We start from the raw sequence: 18,614 nt of genomic DNA on the forward strand, positions 1-18,614 counted from the left end.
GCAGCTTGGCTCAGTGGAAAGAGCCCGGGCTTTGGAGTCAGAGGTCATGGGTTCAAATGCCGGCTCCTCCAATTGTCAGCTGTGTGACTTTGGGCAAGTCACTTCACTTCTCTGGGCCTCAGTTCCCTCATCTGTAAAATGGGGATGAAGACTGTCAGCCCCCTGTGGGACAACCTGATCACCTTGTAACCTCCCCAGTGCTTAGAACAGTGCTTTGCACATAGTAAGCGCTTAATAAATGCCATTATTATTATTGCTTCTGATTCACAGCGAGTCCACTGATATTCTTTCTCCAGAACGTCCTGTCCTCTGCCATAATCTGCATCCTTTCTAATGGTTCTTCTGTTATTGTTGTGATGGTCTCTATCCATCTCTTAGAACAGTGCTTGGCATATAATAAATGCTTAATACCATTAATATTATTATTATTATCGTTATTATTATTATCATCTAGCTGCTGGTCTGCCACTTCCACCTTTTCCCTGGACTATTCCTAGCATCAGTGTCTTCTCCAGAGAATTAGCCCTCCTGATTATGTGTCCAAACTTGAGAAAGTACAATATAACAATAAACAGACACAGAGAAGCAGCGTGGCTCAGTGGAATGAGCCCGGGCTGTGGGGTCAGAGGTCATGGGTTCAAATCCCGGCCCCGCCACTTGTCAGCTGTGTGACTCTGCGCAAGTCACTTAACTTCTCTGTGCCTCAGTGACTTCATCTGTAAAGTGGGGATGAAGACTGTGAGCCCCCCGTGGGACAACCTGATCACCTTGTAACCTCCCCAGCGCTTAGAACAGTGCTTTGCACATAGCAAGCGCTTAATAAATGCCATTATTATTATTATTCTCATCTGTAAAATGAGAATGAAGACTGTGAGCCCCCCCGTGGGACAACCTGATCACCTTGTAACCTCCCCTGCGCTTAGAACAGTTCTTTGCACATAGCAAGCACTTAATAAATGCCATTATTACCCACATCAAGCTTTCCAATTCTACCATATTGTACTCTCCCAAGCACTTAGTACAGTGCTCTGCGCTCAATACAACGGTTTTTCTTCCACACTCCCCGCTCTAAGGCGAGTTGCCGCTCAGAGCTTGGTGGAAGATGGGTGTGCTGCCACTTGTGTATATTTATACATATTTATTATTCCATTAATTTTATGAATGACATTTCCTTTGGCCTCTCCAAACCCTATGGGTCTAAAACTTAACTTCTCACCTTCCCCATTAAATTCCAGTCTCCCCCTTCTGCCTTTTCCCGGTCTGTTAATATCACTATTGCCAACTTGTTCTTCCCAAGCGCTTAGTACAGTGCTCTGCACACAGTAAGCGCTCAATAAATACGATTGAAGGAATTGATGCACACATTCCCTGCCTTCAGCGAGTTTACAGTCTAGAGGGGGAAACATCCCCTTTAGCCCCCGTTTTTCTCCACGACGATCACAGAAGCCGTCGCTGTCCTCACTTGCTGCCCAGGATTTGGGAAACTATGCAAACAGCCCAACCACCCAAACTAGCCCTTTGTTCCTATCATTTAACTGTTGTTTTCAAAAGAACTTTCCTCTGCTTTCTCAGGATAAGGAAACAGGGCCCCTAGGAACCCATCCGTTCATTCATTCATTCATTCAATCGTATTTATTGAGCGCTTACTGTGTGCAGAGCACTGGCCTAAGCGCTTGGGAAGTACAAGTTGGGAATATTTACCTTGTTGTAGGACATATCCATCATGCACTGGAATGGCAGTGGTGTGAGTGGCTCCGCTATCTAAAATCAGCCCGGTGGAGCGACCGTTCGCAAATCTAATCCGAAGGTCAAGGAGACGAAAGGACCGGAAATCCCCTTTCGAGTGAGGGTTGGCTTGAAATCATCATTTGGAGCGTTTACCCCCTTCCTAAAATATCTGCTTCAAAACTAAGCACACAATTCCCATCTTCAATTCTGGCCTAAGACACACAGAAATAATAGCAGAGTGAACCGGCAATATGTAATTCTAATCACCCAACAAGACTAAGGCCGTGGGATTTCCAATACCCCATTATGGGTAAGAATTGAAATGTAGCAAGTACTGCCAAAAAAGTTAACATCTCTTTCACCTGACTCCTGGGGAAAAAAGTGAATTTCTGACATAGGTTCTCTTTGCTCTCCACATCCCTTTGTTCGGCATTGCAGAAGGACAAACAGTCCTTTAAAAGAACACCTTAAGTGAGGATCTGCTGACATTCATTCATTCATTCAATCGTATTTATTGAATACGACAGACTTTCATTAATAATAAATCTGTGTTTTTTTTGGAGGAAAGGTATTTTATAAATTCACGTTATTATAGTACCATTGAAATTCTAGACTTTTGGCCGCAGACACTAAATATTAATTAATTTCTAATCTTTTAATATTACACTATATACTAATTTCAAGTACCTGTTGACTTTCCAGAAAGACCTCCTGTCTAAAAACCAAGGGGAAGGGGGAAGACAAAAAGTAGAAAATGCCAACTAGATTTAACTTTAAGAATCTATTTGTAATTTTAGGGCTCCTGTTCTCCACTGCCTGCAGTACATATCTATTCTATTTTATTTTGTTAGTATGTTTGGTTTTGTTCTCTGTCTCCCCCTTTTAGACTGTGAGCCCACTGTTGGGTGGGGACTGTCTCTATATGTTGCCAACTTGTACTTCCCAAGCGCTTAGTCCAGTGCTCTGCACACAGTAAGCGCTCAATAAATACGATTGATTGATTGATTGATTTAAAAAAATGTTATATTGTTACTCTTCTTTTACGGTAATTGCACAATTATCAGTTGCTATTCCCAAGGTCAAAAAAAAAAAGAACCCCACAAAACCATTATAGATTAACTTCCTAACTATACCAACATTATCTGATTACCTTGCAATTACCCCCCGTGTTTAAAATACAGTAAGCACTTAAAAATCATAATCACTAGTATTATTACTATTAATAAAAGGCAGCAAAAAAACTCCCTTAAAATAAGGCCAATGATAGGGCCACATAATGGTAATATTTGAGTCGTCATCATCATCATCGTCAATGGTATTTATTGAGCGCTTACTATGTGCAGACCACTGTGCTAAGCGCTTGGGAGAATATAATACAACTGAGATGCATTCCCTGCCCACAAACAACATATTCTAGAGGGGGTAGGCAGATGATTTATAGTACATATTTATTACTCTATTTATTTATTTATTTTACTTGTACATATCTACTCTATTTTATTTTGTTAGTATGTTTGGTTTTGTTCTCTGTCTCCCCCTTTTAGACTGTGAGCCCACTGTACTTCCCAAGCGCTTAGTACAGTGCTCTGCACATAGTAAGCGCTCAATAAATATGATTGATGATGATGATAAAGACATGTACATAAGTGCTGGGGGGATGAGGGTGGGGTCCTTTTAAATAAGCTAATTGATAATCTTGCCAGGTACAAATTTTTCTATTTGGAAAGGACCATTTTTCTACCATTCCAAACGTTCAATATACATTAAGGGTTACGGAAATCCACTGAAAATAATCCTTAGACTTTCAATCGTTCTCCGACCAAACCTATTCCAGACCTAACAGGAAAAGTAACTGGTTTTACTTTCATTTTTTTTCTACCTCTGCGGTAGATGCTGATGAGGAGTAAAATCACTAAAGCTTGGGGACCCAAAGGGAGGAAAGGGAGTAGGGATAAAACTCCATGAAAATTCAAGACGAGATTCAGTTCCTTAAGCAAGATTTTAATAAAATGAAAAAAAAAAGCTAAAGTCCAATAATAATTATATTCGTTAAGGATTTACTACGTGTCAGGCGTTGGAGTAAATAGAAGATAAACCGTTCTGACACAGTCCCTGACCCACAGTCTAAAAAAGGAGGGAAAACAGAGAGTTAATTCCATTTTTACAGATGAGGACGCGGAGGCCCAGGGAATTGAAGTAACTTGCGCAAAGTCAGAGCAGGCACCGCGGTTGGAGAGCTGGGGTTGGAAGGTAGGTCTCCTGACTCCCAATCCTGCGTCTTTCTTTCAAAAGTTATTTTAAAACCAGTCGTTTTGAAACCCATACGCAGTAGAAGGATACGCTGTAAGGACTGCCGTTTTGCAAAGGAAGAATGCAGGGATGTTGTAGTGCTCAAACATCAACTCTGTCAATTTCTCCCTCTTGGCTCTTGTATTCCACTAGAAGGGGAAAAATTGTAATAGTTAATTTGCTATATCAAGTCTAACGTGTGTGTGTGTATATATATACATATGTGTGTGTATATATATATGGAGAGAGGGAGAGAGAGAGAAAGAAAAAGAAACAGGCAAAGGGTAACAAGTAGAATAATCTTCCTGTACACATCCTGGCCTATGAACAGTATTTCTTCATGACAAAATTTGCTTCCAATGCCTGATGCTTGTTACGTGCTTGTTGCTGTGTTTTCTGCACTGTAAGATAATTCAGACTGCTCAAACACAAAATCTTAATACATTCCAAAGTGTTTGAAAGTCAAGTAAAAAAAAAAAAACCCCACGTAACAGGAAAACGTAAACTTCAGATTCATTTATCGAGGGACACCCAATTCTCCCTCCCCTCACCTAAAGTTTCGTTAGCTTGCCCACCTAAAAAAACCTCAAAGCTAATCACCAACATTAACGCCCACTGATAACATTAGTTAGTGGAAAGAGCACGGTCTTGGGAGTCAGAGGTCGTGGGTTCTAATCCCGGCTCCACCACTTGTCAGCTGTGTGACTTTGGGCACGTCACTTCACTTCTCTGTGCCCTCAGTGACCTCATCTGTAAAATGGGGATTAAAACTGTGAGCCCCACGTGGGACAACCTGATATCCTTGTATCTACCCCATTGCTTAGAACAGTGTTCGGCACATAGTAAGCTCTTAACAAATACCGTATTATTATTATATTTTTGTTACTATTATTCTAACAACACCCCTCATTTTGTACTGGAAAAAACAAGGCAGTTCATTCATTCATTCAATCGTATTTATTGAGTGCTTACTGTGTGCAGAGCACTGTACTAAGCGCTTGGGAAGTACAAATCGGTGACACATAGAGATGGTCCCTACCCAACAATGGGCTCACAGTCTACAGGGGGGAGACAGACAACAAAACAAAACATGTGGACGGGTGTCAAGTTGAATCAAATGTGTGAATAGTGAACCCAGCTGATCTCCCAACCTCTTGTCTCTTCCCAACCCCAGTACTTCCTTCACTCTGCCGCCTGTATCATTTTTCTAAAAACACGTTCAGTCCACGTCGCCCCACTTCTCAAGAACCTCCAGTAGTTGCCCATCCGCTTCCACATTCATTCAATCATATTTATTGAGCGCTTACTGTGTGCAGAGCGCTGTACTAAGCGCTTGGGAAGTACAATTCGGCAACAGATGGAGACAATCCCCCACCAGCAAGGGGCTCACAGTCTAGATGCCAACTTATTCGCTCTACCTCAGTCTCATCTGTCTTGCCAGCTACAAAATTCTCCGTTCGTATCTGCCAGACCGTCACTCTCCACCTTCAAAGGCTTATTAAAATCACATCTCCTCCAAGAGGCCTTTCCTGATTAAGGCCTTGTTTTTACGATTTCCTCCTGCATCGCCTAGGCACTTGGAGTAATCTGTCATTTATTTAATGTCTGTCTCCCCCCTGTACGCTCCCAGGTGGGAGGGATCACATCTACCAACTCTATTAAATCTGTATTTTCTTGAGTTTAGCTTAGTAAAGTCCTCTGCATAGAGTAAATAAGTTGTATCATCATGATGGCATTTATTAAGCGCTTACTACATTCAAAGCACTGTTCTAAGCGCTGGATGTTAATGTCTGTCTCCCCCTCTAGACTGTGAGCTCGTGGTGGGCAGGGAATGTGCCTGTTTATTTTATTGTACTCTCCCAAGTGCTTAGTACAGTGCTCTGCACATGGTAAGCACTTAATAAATACAATTGGATGAATGAATGAAAAGCATTCCATAAATCGATTAAGCAGCTACTGTGAGCCCCACATGGTATGATGTTTGAACACTACAACATCCCTGCATACAGTAGAGAAGCAGCGTGGCTCACTGGAAAGAGCACAGGCTTTGGAGTCAGAGGTCATGGATTCTAATCCCGGCTCCACCAGTTGCCAGCTGTGTGACTTTGGGCAAGTCACTTCACTTCTCTGGGCCTCAGTTCCCTCATCTGGAAAATGGGGATGAAGACTGTGAGCCCCCCGTGGGACCACCTGATCACCTTGCAACCTCTCCAGCGCTTGGGACAGTGCTTGGCACATAATAAGTGCTTAATGCCATCATTATTATTATTCTTATTATCTTAGAACTCAGCCAATCAGAGGGAGGATGCACGGGGCCTGGGTAGCTGCAGGAGGAGAGACCCTCAGCCGTGGTTGGAGAAGGGCGATTTGAGCCACGATTCTAGGAGGGCAAGCCCAAGGGGAGGGTGTGAGATGTCATCCCGAAAGATTTCCGGCTCCGGAAGAGTGAGGTTTCGGCTCCCGAGAGGGAGGAACGGCACAGAGCTGGCCTAGCGCCTGAAGGACTGACTCCAAGGAGGCCGGAGTGGAATCTGTGATGCCCTCAGAGAAGAGGGGAAAGAACCAGAGGCACGCCAGCCCAAGGACAGGCCCACAGAAAAGTAGACAGAGGCGGTCCTTGGGTGGCGGGGATGGGAGAGGGAATATTCGATCTAAGGAAAAGAGGAGGTTCGGATTGGAATTCTGTTTAATTACCCGATTAATGTGCTGATATTGTGGGAGCTCTCCCCACAGCACCTGTATATATGTATGTTTGTACGTACGTATTACTCTATTTATTTATTTTACTTGTACGTATTTATTCTATTTATTTTATTTTGTTAATATGTTTTGTTTTGTTGTCTGTCTCCCTCTTCTACACTGTGAGCCCACTGTTGGGTAGGGACCATCTCTATATGTTGCCAACTTGTACTTCCCAAGCGCTTAGTACGGCGCTCGGCACACAGTAAGCGCTCAATAAATACGACTGAATGAATGAATGAATGAGAGCTCTGCTCTTGCTGCCTGTCTGCGGGAGGGGCGGAGGAAACTCTTCGGAAGCCAGGGAGAACACGCGGACCTGGGAAGCCAAGGGAGGGGGAAGGAGTCCTATCTCCGAGAGCTTCCCAAAGCCAGTCCCAGAAGTGGAATAGTGAGCTACTCCTTGAGTGATCCCCTGGCCTTTGGAGCGATGCCTGGGCTTGGGGGGCACGGGGGGTGGCTATAAGGAGCGTGAGGATTTGGGTTCTCTAGGCAGGGGTCCCAAAACCTTGCTTGTCCCAGGAGGGAAGCACGAGAGGGCTTCTGGACCCCACAGATGTTAGCGTAGGCTTGGGGGCTCCTACAGTCAAGTGAAGCATGATTTCAGCCAGGACATAGGGCTGAAAATCCCCAGAAATGTCCCCAAAAAGGCTGGAAGGTTTTTTGGTGGGGGGTTTCTTTGGCTCCGGCACGGCACCGCTTCTGTTGCTTAGGTGGACAAGAGGTTGCACAAGGTCAGCTCTGGCGTACCACCTCATCAACTGTCTGGGGTCACAACTGACACAAAAGATCGCCGCTCTTTACCCCAACAGCCGCAGCACTGAACATTCTGGACATCTAGACTGTGAGCCCACTGTTGGGTAGGGACCGTCTTTATATGTTGCCAACTTGTACTTCCCAAGCACTTAGTACAGTGCTCTGCACACAGTAAGCGCTCAATAAATATGACTGATTGATCGATCCCTGGGAATAATAATGATAACGACAATAATGGGATGGGTCAAGCGCTAGGTGTCAAGCACTTTACTAAGCTCTGGGGCAGCTACAAGAAAATTAAGTCAGATACGGCCCCTGTCTCACATGAGATGCCCAACTGAAGGGGGAAAGAGAACGGGCATTTAATCGCCACTTAACAGGTGAGGAAACCGAGGCACTGGGAAGTTAAGTGACCTGCCCTGGGTCACCCGGAAGGCAAATGGGGAGCCAGGATGAAAACCTGGACCTATGATTCCCAGGTCCACGCTCTTTCCACTAGTCCTTGCTGTTTCTCTAGCTTAAGTTTCTTGAAGCTTACAGTATTTTACATTTAAGAGAGAAGCAGTGTGGATCAGTGGAAAGAGCCCGGGCTTTGGAGTCAGAGGTCATGGGTTCAAATCCCAGCTCTGCCAATTAGCTGTGTGACTTTGGGCAACTCATTTAATCAATCAGTCAATCAATCAATCGTATTTATTGAGCACTTACTGTGCGCAGAGCACTGTACTAAGCGCTTGGGAAGTACAAATTGGCAACATATGGAGACAGTCCCTACCCAACAGTGGGCTCACAGTCTAGAAGGGGGAGACAGAGAACAAGACCAAACATACTAACAAAATAAAATAAATAGAATAGATATGTACAAATAAATAGAGTAATAAATATGTACAAACATATATACAGGGACTTCTCTGTGCCTCAGTTACCTCATCTGTAAAATGGCGATTAAGACTGTGAGCCCCCCGTGGGACAAACTGATCACCTTGTATCCTCCCCAGCACTTAGAACAGTGCTTTGCACATAGTAAGTGCTTAATGCCATCATTATTACTATTATTATTCTTATACTATACGCTTGGCAAGACGGGATTGTTCCTGACTGCTGCACTGTAGTTTCCCAAGCGCTTAGTATAATGCTCTGCACACAGTAGGTACTCAATAAATACCACTGACTGACTCAAGGTCCAAATGACTTCTAAATTACAAGAGCTGGAAGAAATCAACTGCAATCGGGAAAGATAAAATTACATAAGACAATTTTGAGAATGCTTTAAAAGAGTCCGCTTAAAACAGTTCAGATTTCACAAAGCTGCGTTTATGCTTTCCGTTTCATATTACGGCCCATTAAAACGACGAAACTACATTTTAATAATAATAATGATGGCATTTGTTAAGCGCTTACTGTGTGTGAAGCACTGTTCTAAGCGCTGGGGGTGGGGGGGATACAAGGTTGTCCCATGTGGGGCTCACGGTCTTAATCCCCATTTTACAGATGAGGTCACTGAGGTTCAGAGAAGTTAAGTGACTTGCCCAAGGGCACAGAGCAAACGTGTGGCGGAGACGGGATTAGAACCCATGACCTCTGACTTCCAAGCCCGTGCTCTTTCCACTGAGCCGTGCTGTTCCTGTTGCCTTGCACTCACTACTTTAGTTTCTTTTTTCCCCCTTCAGCTAAGAGAAGGGTACGCCTACTAATTTAAAGCTAGGGCCCCAACAGTCAGATTAATTTTTACCAATCTTTTTATGAAGGCCTGACACTGTCACACATTTTTCACTACTTCTAAAGACTTTTCACTACTTTTTAATGACTGTCTAAAACCTCTAGAAACATTTTCACTCCCAGAGTAGTAGTAATTGTATTTATTACGTGCTTACTTTGTGCAGAGGGCTGCTTTGAGCCCTTCCTTCCTCTCCCCCTCGTCCCCCTCTCCATCCCCATCTTACCTCCTTCCCTTCCCCACAGCACCTGTGTATATGTATATATGTTTGTACATATTTATTACTCTATTTATTTATTTTACTTGTACATATCTATTCTATTTATTTAATTTTGTTAGTATGTTTGGTTTTGTTCTCTGTCTCCCCCTTTTAGACTGTGAGCCCACTGTTGGGTAGGGACTGTCTCTATATGTTGCCAACTCGTACTTCCCAAGCGCTTAGTACAGTGCTCTGCACACAGTAAGCGCTCAATAAATACGATTGATTGATTGATTTAAGTGCTGGGAGGGAATATAGAGGTGGAATTAGACATGGTTCCTATCCCTGGGGGCGAGGGGGCCGCGCGTACAATCTAAGAAGTAATGGAAGATCCTACACAAAAAATCTAATTATCTAATTAGAACAATATGATCTTTTAAAGTGAAATGTTAGCTACCTTTAAGAAAGCAAAGAACATGATTTTAAGTTTCAGCAAAGGAAAATAAACAATAATCTTCTAAACATCTATCTTCCAACTTCGGTACGATCTAATAAAATCTAGAGCATTATATCATCTTGTCGTAGTTTGTGACACTAATGAAATTCCATTTAGAGAAACGGGGAAAATTCAGGCTCACCGGTGCTTCCGACATAAGAACAGGGTGCAAGCTGGCTTCCGACTTGACGTGCATTTTGTAGGTATGATCCAAAATCGCCTGGAAACTGTCCCAATCCTCAACTGTAATCAAGAGTATTATTTTTAATATTATGCATTGAGCTGATAACACTAAGACGGAAAACATCTATCAAAAAAGTCACCTTCGTTTAAGTTTCTAAACACATCAATTCATTCAATCGTATTTATTGAGCGCTTACGGTGTGCAGAGCACTGTACTAAGCGCTTGGGAAGTACACGTTGGCGACATATAGAGACGGTCCCTACCCAACAGTGGGCTCACAGTCTAGAAGGGGGAGACAGACAACATAACAAAACATGTGGACAGGTGTCAAGTCGTCAGAATAAATAGAATTTCATTACCACCAAAGTAGCATCCTTCTGAACAGCACTTGACATAGCCAACTCACTTCATACTTCAAAGTGCTTCTGAGTAAGGCTACTTACTAGGTGTCCCCTTTTGTCCTGGACAAGGCCCATTTGGGGATCTCCCACCTTAACTAACATACCCCCAGCTTCAGAGGAAGCCAACGTTGACTCACAGTGACTACTGCTCCCATTTCTTCCAACAGACCAGGAAAAGCGCTTAGTACAGTGCTCTGCACACAGGAAGCGCTCAATACAGCTGAATGAATATAGATGCATCAACAGTACACATTTTGAGGTAAGCTTTCCTTCACACATAAAATACCAATATATGGAAATTGCATACACGTGGGCATATAGGTGGTCTAAGGCCTGAAAAAGACATCTAGTCGACAGACATCACAAATATGTACCGGCTAAAATCGGGTACATCGCATTACGATTTTGCATTCATTCATTCAATCATATTTATTGAGCGCTTTCTGTGTGCAGAGCGCTTGGGAAGTACAAGTTGGCAACATATGGAGACGGTCCCTACCCAACAACGGGCTCACAGTCGAGAAGGGGGAGACAGACGACAAAACAAAACATATTAACAAAATAGAATAAATAGAATAGCAAATCTGTACAAGTAAAATAGAGTAATAAATCTGTAAAAGGAGGAGGTGTTGGCTTCCTTCTCGCATCCCAGTGGCACTTTCACACTTGGACTCAACATGTCGAAGACTGAACTCCTTGTCTTCCCTCTCAAACCCTGCCCTCTCCCTGACTTTCCCATCACTGTTGACGGCACTACCATCCTTCCCGTCTCACAAGCCCGCAACCTTGGTGTCATCCTCGACTCCGCTCTCTCGTTCACCCCTCACATCCAAGCCGTCACCAAAACCTGCCGGTCTCAGCTCCGCAACATTGCCAAGATCCGCCCTTTCCTCTCCATCCAAACAGCTACTTTGCTGGCTCAATCTCTCATCCTATCCCATCTGGACTACTGCATCAGCCTTCTCTCTGATCTCCCATCCTCGTGTCTCTCTCCACTTCAATCCATACTTCATGCTGCTGCCCGGATTATCTTTGTCCAGAAACGCTCTGGGCATATTACTCCCCTCCTCAAAAATCTCCAGTGGCTACCAATCAATCTGCGCATCAGGCTGAAACTCCTCCCCCTGGGATTCAAGGCTGTCCATCCATCCCCTCGCCCCCTCCTCCCTCACCTCCCTTCTCTCCTTCTCCAGCCCAGCCCGCACCCTCCGCTCCTCCGCCGCTAATCTCCTCACCGTACCTCGTTCTCGCCTGTCCCGCCGTCGACCCCCCGGCCCACGTCATCCCCCGGGCCTGGAACGCCCTCCCTCTGCCCATCCGCCAAGCTAGCTCTCTTCCTCCCTTCAAGGCCCTGCTGAGAGCTCACCTCCTCCAGGAGGCCTTCCCAGACTGAGCCCCTTCCTTCCTCTCCCCCTCGTCCCGCTGTCCATCCCCCCCATCTTACCTCCTTCCCTTCCCCACAGCACCTGTATATATGTATAGATGTTTGTACATATTTGTTACTCTTTATTTATTTATTTTACTTGTACCTGTCTATTCTATTTTATTTTGTTAATATGTTTGGTTTTGTTCTCTGTCTCCCCCTTTTAGACCGTGAGCCCACTGTTGGGTAGGGACTGTCTCTATATGTTGCCAATTTGTACTTCCCAAGCGCTTAATGCAGTGCTCTGCACACAGTAAGTGCTCAATAAATACGATTGATGATGATGATGAGGAGTAATAAATCTGTACAAACATATATACAGGTGCTGTGGGGAGGGGAAAGAGGTAGGGCGGGGGGGATCGAGACGGGCAGAAGAAGGAGGGGGCTTGCAACCAATACGACTGTTTAGAATTACATACTCATTCATTCATTCATTCAATCATATTTATTGAGTGCTTACTGTGTGCAGAGCACTGGACTAAGCCCTTGGGAAGTACAAGTTGGCAACATATAGAGACGGTCTCTACCCAACAATGGGCTCACAGTCTAGAAGCAGCGTGGCTCAATGGAAAAGAGCCTGGGCTTTGGAGTCAGAGGTCATGGGTTCAAATCCCATCTCCGCCAATTGTCAGCTGTGTGACTTTGGGCAAGTCACTTAACTTCTCTGTGCCTCAGTTACCTCATCTGTAAAATGGGGATTAAGACCGTGAGCCCCCTGCGGGACAACCTGATCACCTTGTAACCTCCCCAGCGCTAAGAACAGTGCTTTGCACATAGTAAGCGCTTAATAAATGCCATCATCATTATTATTATTATTATTAGAAGGGGGAGACAGACAACAAAACAAAACATGTGGACAGGTGTCAGAATGGTCAGAATAAACAGAATTATAGCCATATGCACATCATTAGCAAATAAACAGAGTAGTAAGTATGTATTGATATTAATGTAAAGAGCCCGGGCTTTGGAGTCAGAGGTCACGGGTTCAAATCCCCACTCATCATCAATCGTATTTATTGAGCGCTTCCCATGTGCAGAGCCCTGCACTAAGCGCTTGGGAAGTACAAACTGGCAACATATATTGGCACACCAACTGTCAGCCGTGTGACTTTGGGCAAGTCACTTCCCTTCTCTGGGCCTCAATCACCTCACCTGTAACGTGGGGATGAGGACCGTGAGCCCCCCGTGGGACAACCTGATCACCCTGTAACCTCCCCAGCGCCTAACACACACAGTAAGCGCCCAACAAATACCATCATTATTAGCAGTAGTATTAATATTATTAGTACGGTGCAGGAGGCCACGCCAAAGGCCCGTCCCTCGGCCGCCGGCCCAGGCGTCCTCCCCCAGAGGCCCATATTTGACTCAGATGGGTATCGCTTTGAAACCCCGTTGCCTTTAAGAAACAAAAAGCAACCCTGTGACGAGCAAAAGGAGCAAGGCGTCGGGCAAAGTGAGCGCTCTTCAGCAGCATACTCATCCCATTCTTTAAAGGCGAAATGGCCTCCATGTTCTCCCTCGGAACCCGCAGCGCGTTGGTGTCTATGTAGTACGCGGGGCCGCCCTGCTTCCCTTTCTCGCCGTCGATCTCCATCAGCGTGCTCCCGTCGTCCCTCTCCAGCACCACTCCAATGGCGGTAGGAAAATCCACCTGCAATCCGGGCAGGGAGAAGGGAAGGGCCGGACCGCTCGGCAGCAACCAACCCCCTCGGTGCCATTTTCCCCGACACGAAACCCGAGGCTCCGGGGTCGCGCGGGGCGTCCGCTCGCTTTCAATCGGCTCCATCGCGCTTACCTTTGGGCAGTCCTCACCGGCGTACCCTGCTCTCACGGTGTAGGATCCGATGTCGAACACGAGGGCCCCGACTTCATCTGAAGGGATAAATTGAGAGCGCCTGAGAGGGGGCTTCTGGGGAACCAGCGCTTAGTACAGTGCTCTGCACACAGCAAGCGCTCAACAAATACGACTCATGAACAGTCCTCGGCGGACTGAGGTCAACGGAGGCGGCCTGAAGGAAGAAAAGGAAGCGGCGTGGCCTAATGGATAGAGCGTAGAATAATAATAATGATGGCATTTATTAAGCGCTTACTACGTGCAGAGCACTGCTCTAAGCGCTGGGGAGGTTACAAGGTGATCAGGTTGTCCCACGGGGGGCTCACGGTCTTCATCCCCGTTTTACAGATGAGGGAACTGAGGCCCAGAGAAGTGAAGTGACTTAATAATAACAATAATAATAATAATAATAATGGCATTTGTTAAGCGCTTACTATGTGCAGAGCACTGTTCTAAGTGCTGGGAAGGTTACAAGGTGATCAGGTTGTCCCACGGGGGACTCACGGTCTTCATCCCCATTTTCCAGATGAGGGAACTGAGGACCAGAGAAGTGAAGTGACTTAATTATAATAATAATAATGGCATTTGTTAAGCGCTTACAATGTGCAGAGCACTGTTCTAAGCGCTGGGGGTGGATACAAGGTGATCAAGTTGTCCCCCATGGGGCTCACAGTCTTAATCCCCATTTTACAGATGAGGTTAACTGAGGCTCAGAGAAGTGAAGTGACTTGCCCAAGGTCACACAGCAGACACGTGGCAGAGCCGGGATTTGAACCCGTGACCTCAGACTCCGAAGCCTGGGCTCTTTCCACTGAGACGCGCTGCTTCGGCATGGGTTTGAGAGTCAGGAGGATCTGGGTTCTAATCCCGCTGCGCCACCCGTCTGCTGCGAGTCATTTCATTTCTCTGTGCCTCAGTTATCTCATCTGCAAAATGGGGATTGAGGCTGTGAGCTCCACGGGGGACAGGGACTGTGTCCACCCTGATTAGCTTGTCTCTACCCCAGGATTTACAATAGAGCTGGACACACAGTAGGCACTTCACAAATACCACCATCATCACACATATTTATTACTCTGTTTATTTATTTATTTTACTTGTACATATCTATTCTATTTATTTTATTTTGTTAGTATGTTTGGTTTTGTACTCTGTCTCCCCCTTTTAGACTGTGAGCCCGCTGTTGGGCAGGGACTGTCTCTAGGTGTTGCCAACTTGTACTTCCCAAGCGCTTAGTACAGTGCTCTGCACACAGTAAGTGCTCAATAAATACGATTGATGATGATGATCACCAAGGAAATCACTCAGACGGCTCGCTCCTCCTTTAAACGCTTCTCGGCGTCCCGAAGGACAATATTTCCTGGACTCTACATTTCTTCCGGAGACTTTCTGGCAGGAGGATGAAACGCGAGCCCCTGGGATGTTTAATTCATAAAGGGAAGGGTTTTAATTCATAAAGGGAAGCACGCAGGTACTCGGGCACAAGATAACTTCGAAGTAATAGTTATTTATTAAGCGCTCACTGTGTGCAGAGCACTGTACTAAGTGCTGCTGGAAGAGGAGAAGCCCAAGGGGAATGGGGTTAGTGTTTGGGTCCTCGGGTTTCTTATTTGTCTTCCTACTGCTATTCGGTGGGAAAAAAAAATCAGTATTTACCTGGTTTTCCTTTAGAGTGTAAGCTCCTTGTGGGCAAGGATCACATTCATCAACCCTATAATATGCATATATATGTGTATGTGTGAATATATATATATATATATATATATATATATATATCTTTTAGACTGTGAGCCCACTGTTGGGTAGGGACTGTATATGTTGCCAACTTGTACTTCCCAAGCGCTTAGTACAGTGCTCTGCACACAGTAAGCGCTCAATAAATACGATTGATGATGATGACATATATATATACACACACACAGACACACACACATATATATAATGCTCAATAAGCATTAATAAGCATCAATAAGTGCTCAATAAATACGATTGATGATGATGATGATATATATATAATGCATACACACATATACAAAACATGGCTTAGAGGCTAGAGAACAGGTCTTAATCTTAATCAATCGTATTTATTGAGCGCTTACTGTGGGCAGAGCACTGGACTAAGCGCTTGGGAAGTACAAGTTGGCAATCACAAGGACCTGGGTTCTAATTTGGGCTCTGCCACCTGTCTGCTGTGTGACCCTGGGCAAGTCACTTAACTTCTCTGTGTCTCAGTTACCTCATCTGTAAAACAGGGATTAAGAGTGGGAGCTCCTTGGGTCCAACCTGATTAACTTATCTTCCCCAGGGCTAGAACAGTGCTCGGCACAAAATAAGTGCTTAAAAAGTACTGTAATTATAATTATTACTGTCTGAAGCCCTTAGTAATAATAATAATAATAATGACATTTATTAAGCACTTACTATGTGCAAAGCACTGTTCTAAGCGCCGGGGAGGTTACAAGGTGATCAGGTTGTCCCACGGGGGGCTCGCAGTCTTAATCCCCATTTTACAGATGAGGGAACTGAGGCCCAGAGAAGTGAAGTGACTTCCCCAAAGTCACCCAGCTGACAATTGGCGGAGCCGGAATTTGAACCCATGACCATTTTTAGACTGTGAGCCCACTGTTGGGTAGGGACTGTCTCTATATGTTGCCAACTTGTACTTCCCCAGGGCTAGAACAGTGCTCGGCACAAAATAAGTGCTTAATAAGTACTGTAATTATAATTATTACGGTCTGAAGCCCTTAGTAATAATAATAATAATAATAATGACATTTATTAAGCACTTACTATGTGCAAAGCACTGTTCTAAGCGCCGGGGAGGTTACAAGGTGACCAGTTGTCCCACGGGGGGCTCGCAGTCTTAATCCCCATTTTACAGATGAGAAACTGAGGCCCAGAGAAGTGAAGTGACTTGCCCAAAGTCACCCAGCTGGCAATTGGCGGAGCCGGAATTTGAACCCATGACCTCCGACTCCAAAGCCCGGGCTCTTTCCACTGAGCCACGGTGCTCTGCACACCGCAAGCACTCAATAAATGCCACTGATTGGCTGCTTTACGGATGTGAGACCATCAGCTGTGTGACTTTGGGCAAGTCACTTCACTTCTCTGGGCCTCAGTTACCTCATCTGTAAAATGGGGATTAAGACTGTGAGCCCCCCATGGGACAAGCTGATCACTTTGTATCCCCGCCAGCGCTTAGAACAGTGCTTTGCACATAGTAAGCGCTTAACAAATGCATTATTATTATTATTATTATTATTATTATTATTATTTATAATGGCTGGATTTCCAGGATGAACTGAGTGCTCTCTGATCACACTGGGGACGCAGCAGACTCCAATCTAATTCTCCAATTTAGGGTCCCAGGGCAACAAGAAGCAGTGCGGCTCGGTGGAAAAGAGCCCGGGCTTTGGAGTCAAGTGGTCATGGGTTCAAATCCCGGCTCCGCCCATCGTCAGCTGTGTGACTTCGGGCAAGTCGCTTCACTTCTCTGGGCCTCAGTGACCTCATCTGGAAAATGGGGATGAAGATTGTGAGCCCGCTGCGGGCAACCTGATCACCCTGTAACCTCCCCAGTGCTTAGAACAGTGCTTTGCACATAGTAAGCGCTTAATAAATGCCATTATTATTATTATTAACAGTTGAAAGCTTTTCCCTGCCATGGAGATTGGGAAGTGCCCAAGACACTGTACTAGCCGTGCAGCAGGAGGAGAGCAAGCACGAACAGTAGCAATACTATTTATTGAGTGCCCACTGGGGCACAATGTCCTGTGCTAAGCGCTTGGGAAGAACAGAGCGGTGACATGTTCCTTACCCACAGGGAGCTTACCAATTTATGGGGGAGGCGGACGTTAAAAAAAACCTGGAGAAATCAAAATAAATAATTTTGACTTCACTACAGAGGACGAGTACAAAGAAATAGGTACGTGCTGGAGATGGCTGCGGGTCTGTGAGCCCGTTTCCAATGTTTCACGATGCACTGTGTTTTAATTTTTTCTTATAATAATAATAATAATGGCATTTATTCATTCATTCAATCGTATTTATTGAGCGCTTACTGTGTGCAGAGCACTGTACTAAGCGCTTGGGAAGTACAAGTCGGCGACACATAGAGACGGTCCCTACCCGACAACGGGCTCGCAGTCTAGAGGGGGGAGACAGACGACAAAACAAAACATGTGGACGGGTGTCAAGTCGTCAGAATAAATAGAAGTAAAGCTAGATGCACATCATTAACAAAATAAATAGAATAGTAAATCTGTACAAGTAAAATAGAGTAATAAATCTGTACAAGCATATGGACCGGTGCTGTGGGGAGGGGAAGGAGGTAGGGCGGGGAGAGAAAAAGGGAGGATCAGTCTGGGAAGGCCTCCCGGAGGAGGTGAGCTCCCAGTAGGGTTTTGAAGGGAGGAAGAGAGCGCTTACTATATGCACAGCACTGTTCTAAGCGCTGGGGAGGTTACCAGGTGATCAGGTTGTCCCATGTGGGGCTCACAATCTTAATCCCCATTTTACAGATGAGGGAACTGAGGCCCAGAGAAGTAAAGTGACTTGCCCAAAGTCACCCAGCTGATAACTGGCGGAGCCAGGATTTGAACCCATGACCTCTTGACTCCAAAGCCGGGGCTCTTTCCACTGAGCCACGCTGCTTCTCCTGCTGTTGGAGTGCTTCCTATGTACAGAGCACCGTGTAAGAGCTTGGGAAACTACGACAGGGTTGGCAGGCGCGATCCCCGCCCACAAGGAGCTTAGTACAGTGCTCTGCACACAGTAAGCGCTCAATAAATACGATTGATTGATTAGATTCATCAGGGAAGGCTTCCTGGAGATGTGATTTTAGTAGGGTTT

General features: G+C 45.3%; 1 protein-coding gene across 1 annotated transcript in view; it reads right to left on the reverse strand.

The window, feature by feature from the left end:
• The window catches only part of ACTL6A (actin like 6A), a 63,968-nt gene that overhangs the window by 28,109 nt on the left and 17,245 nt on the right, over positions 1-18,614 (reverse strand). The window contains exons 2-6 of the mRNA XM_038746098.1: positions 13,725-13,801; positions 13,406-13,580; positions 10,064-10,164; positions 4,069-4,166; positions 1,702-1,796 (exon numbers count right to left, since the gene is read on the reverse strand). Coding sequence (XP_038602026.1) covers positions 1,702-1,796; positions 4,069-4,166; positions 10,064-10,164; positions 13,406-13,580; positions 13,725-13,801 — 546 coding nt within the window. The remainder of the gene's footprint in view (positions 1-1,701; positions 1,797-4,068; positions 4,167-10,063; positions 10,165-13,405; positions 13,581-13,724; positions 13,802-18,614) is intronic.

The sequence above is a fragment of the Tachyglossus aculeatus genome, chromosome 1 (assembly GCF_015852505.1).
Source record: "Tachyglossus aculeatus isolate mTacAcu1 chromosome 1, mTacAcu1.pri, whole genome shotgun sequence".
Lineage (NCBI taxonomy): Eukaryota > Metazoa > Chordata > Mammalia > Monotremata > Tachyglossidae > Tachyglossus > Tachyglossus aculeatus.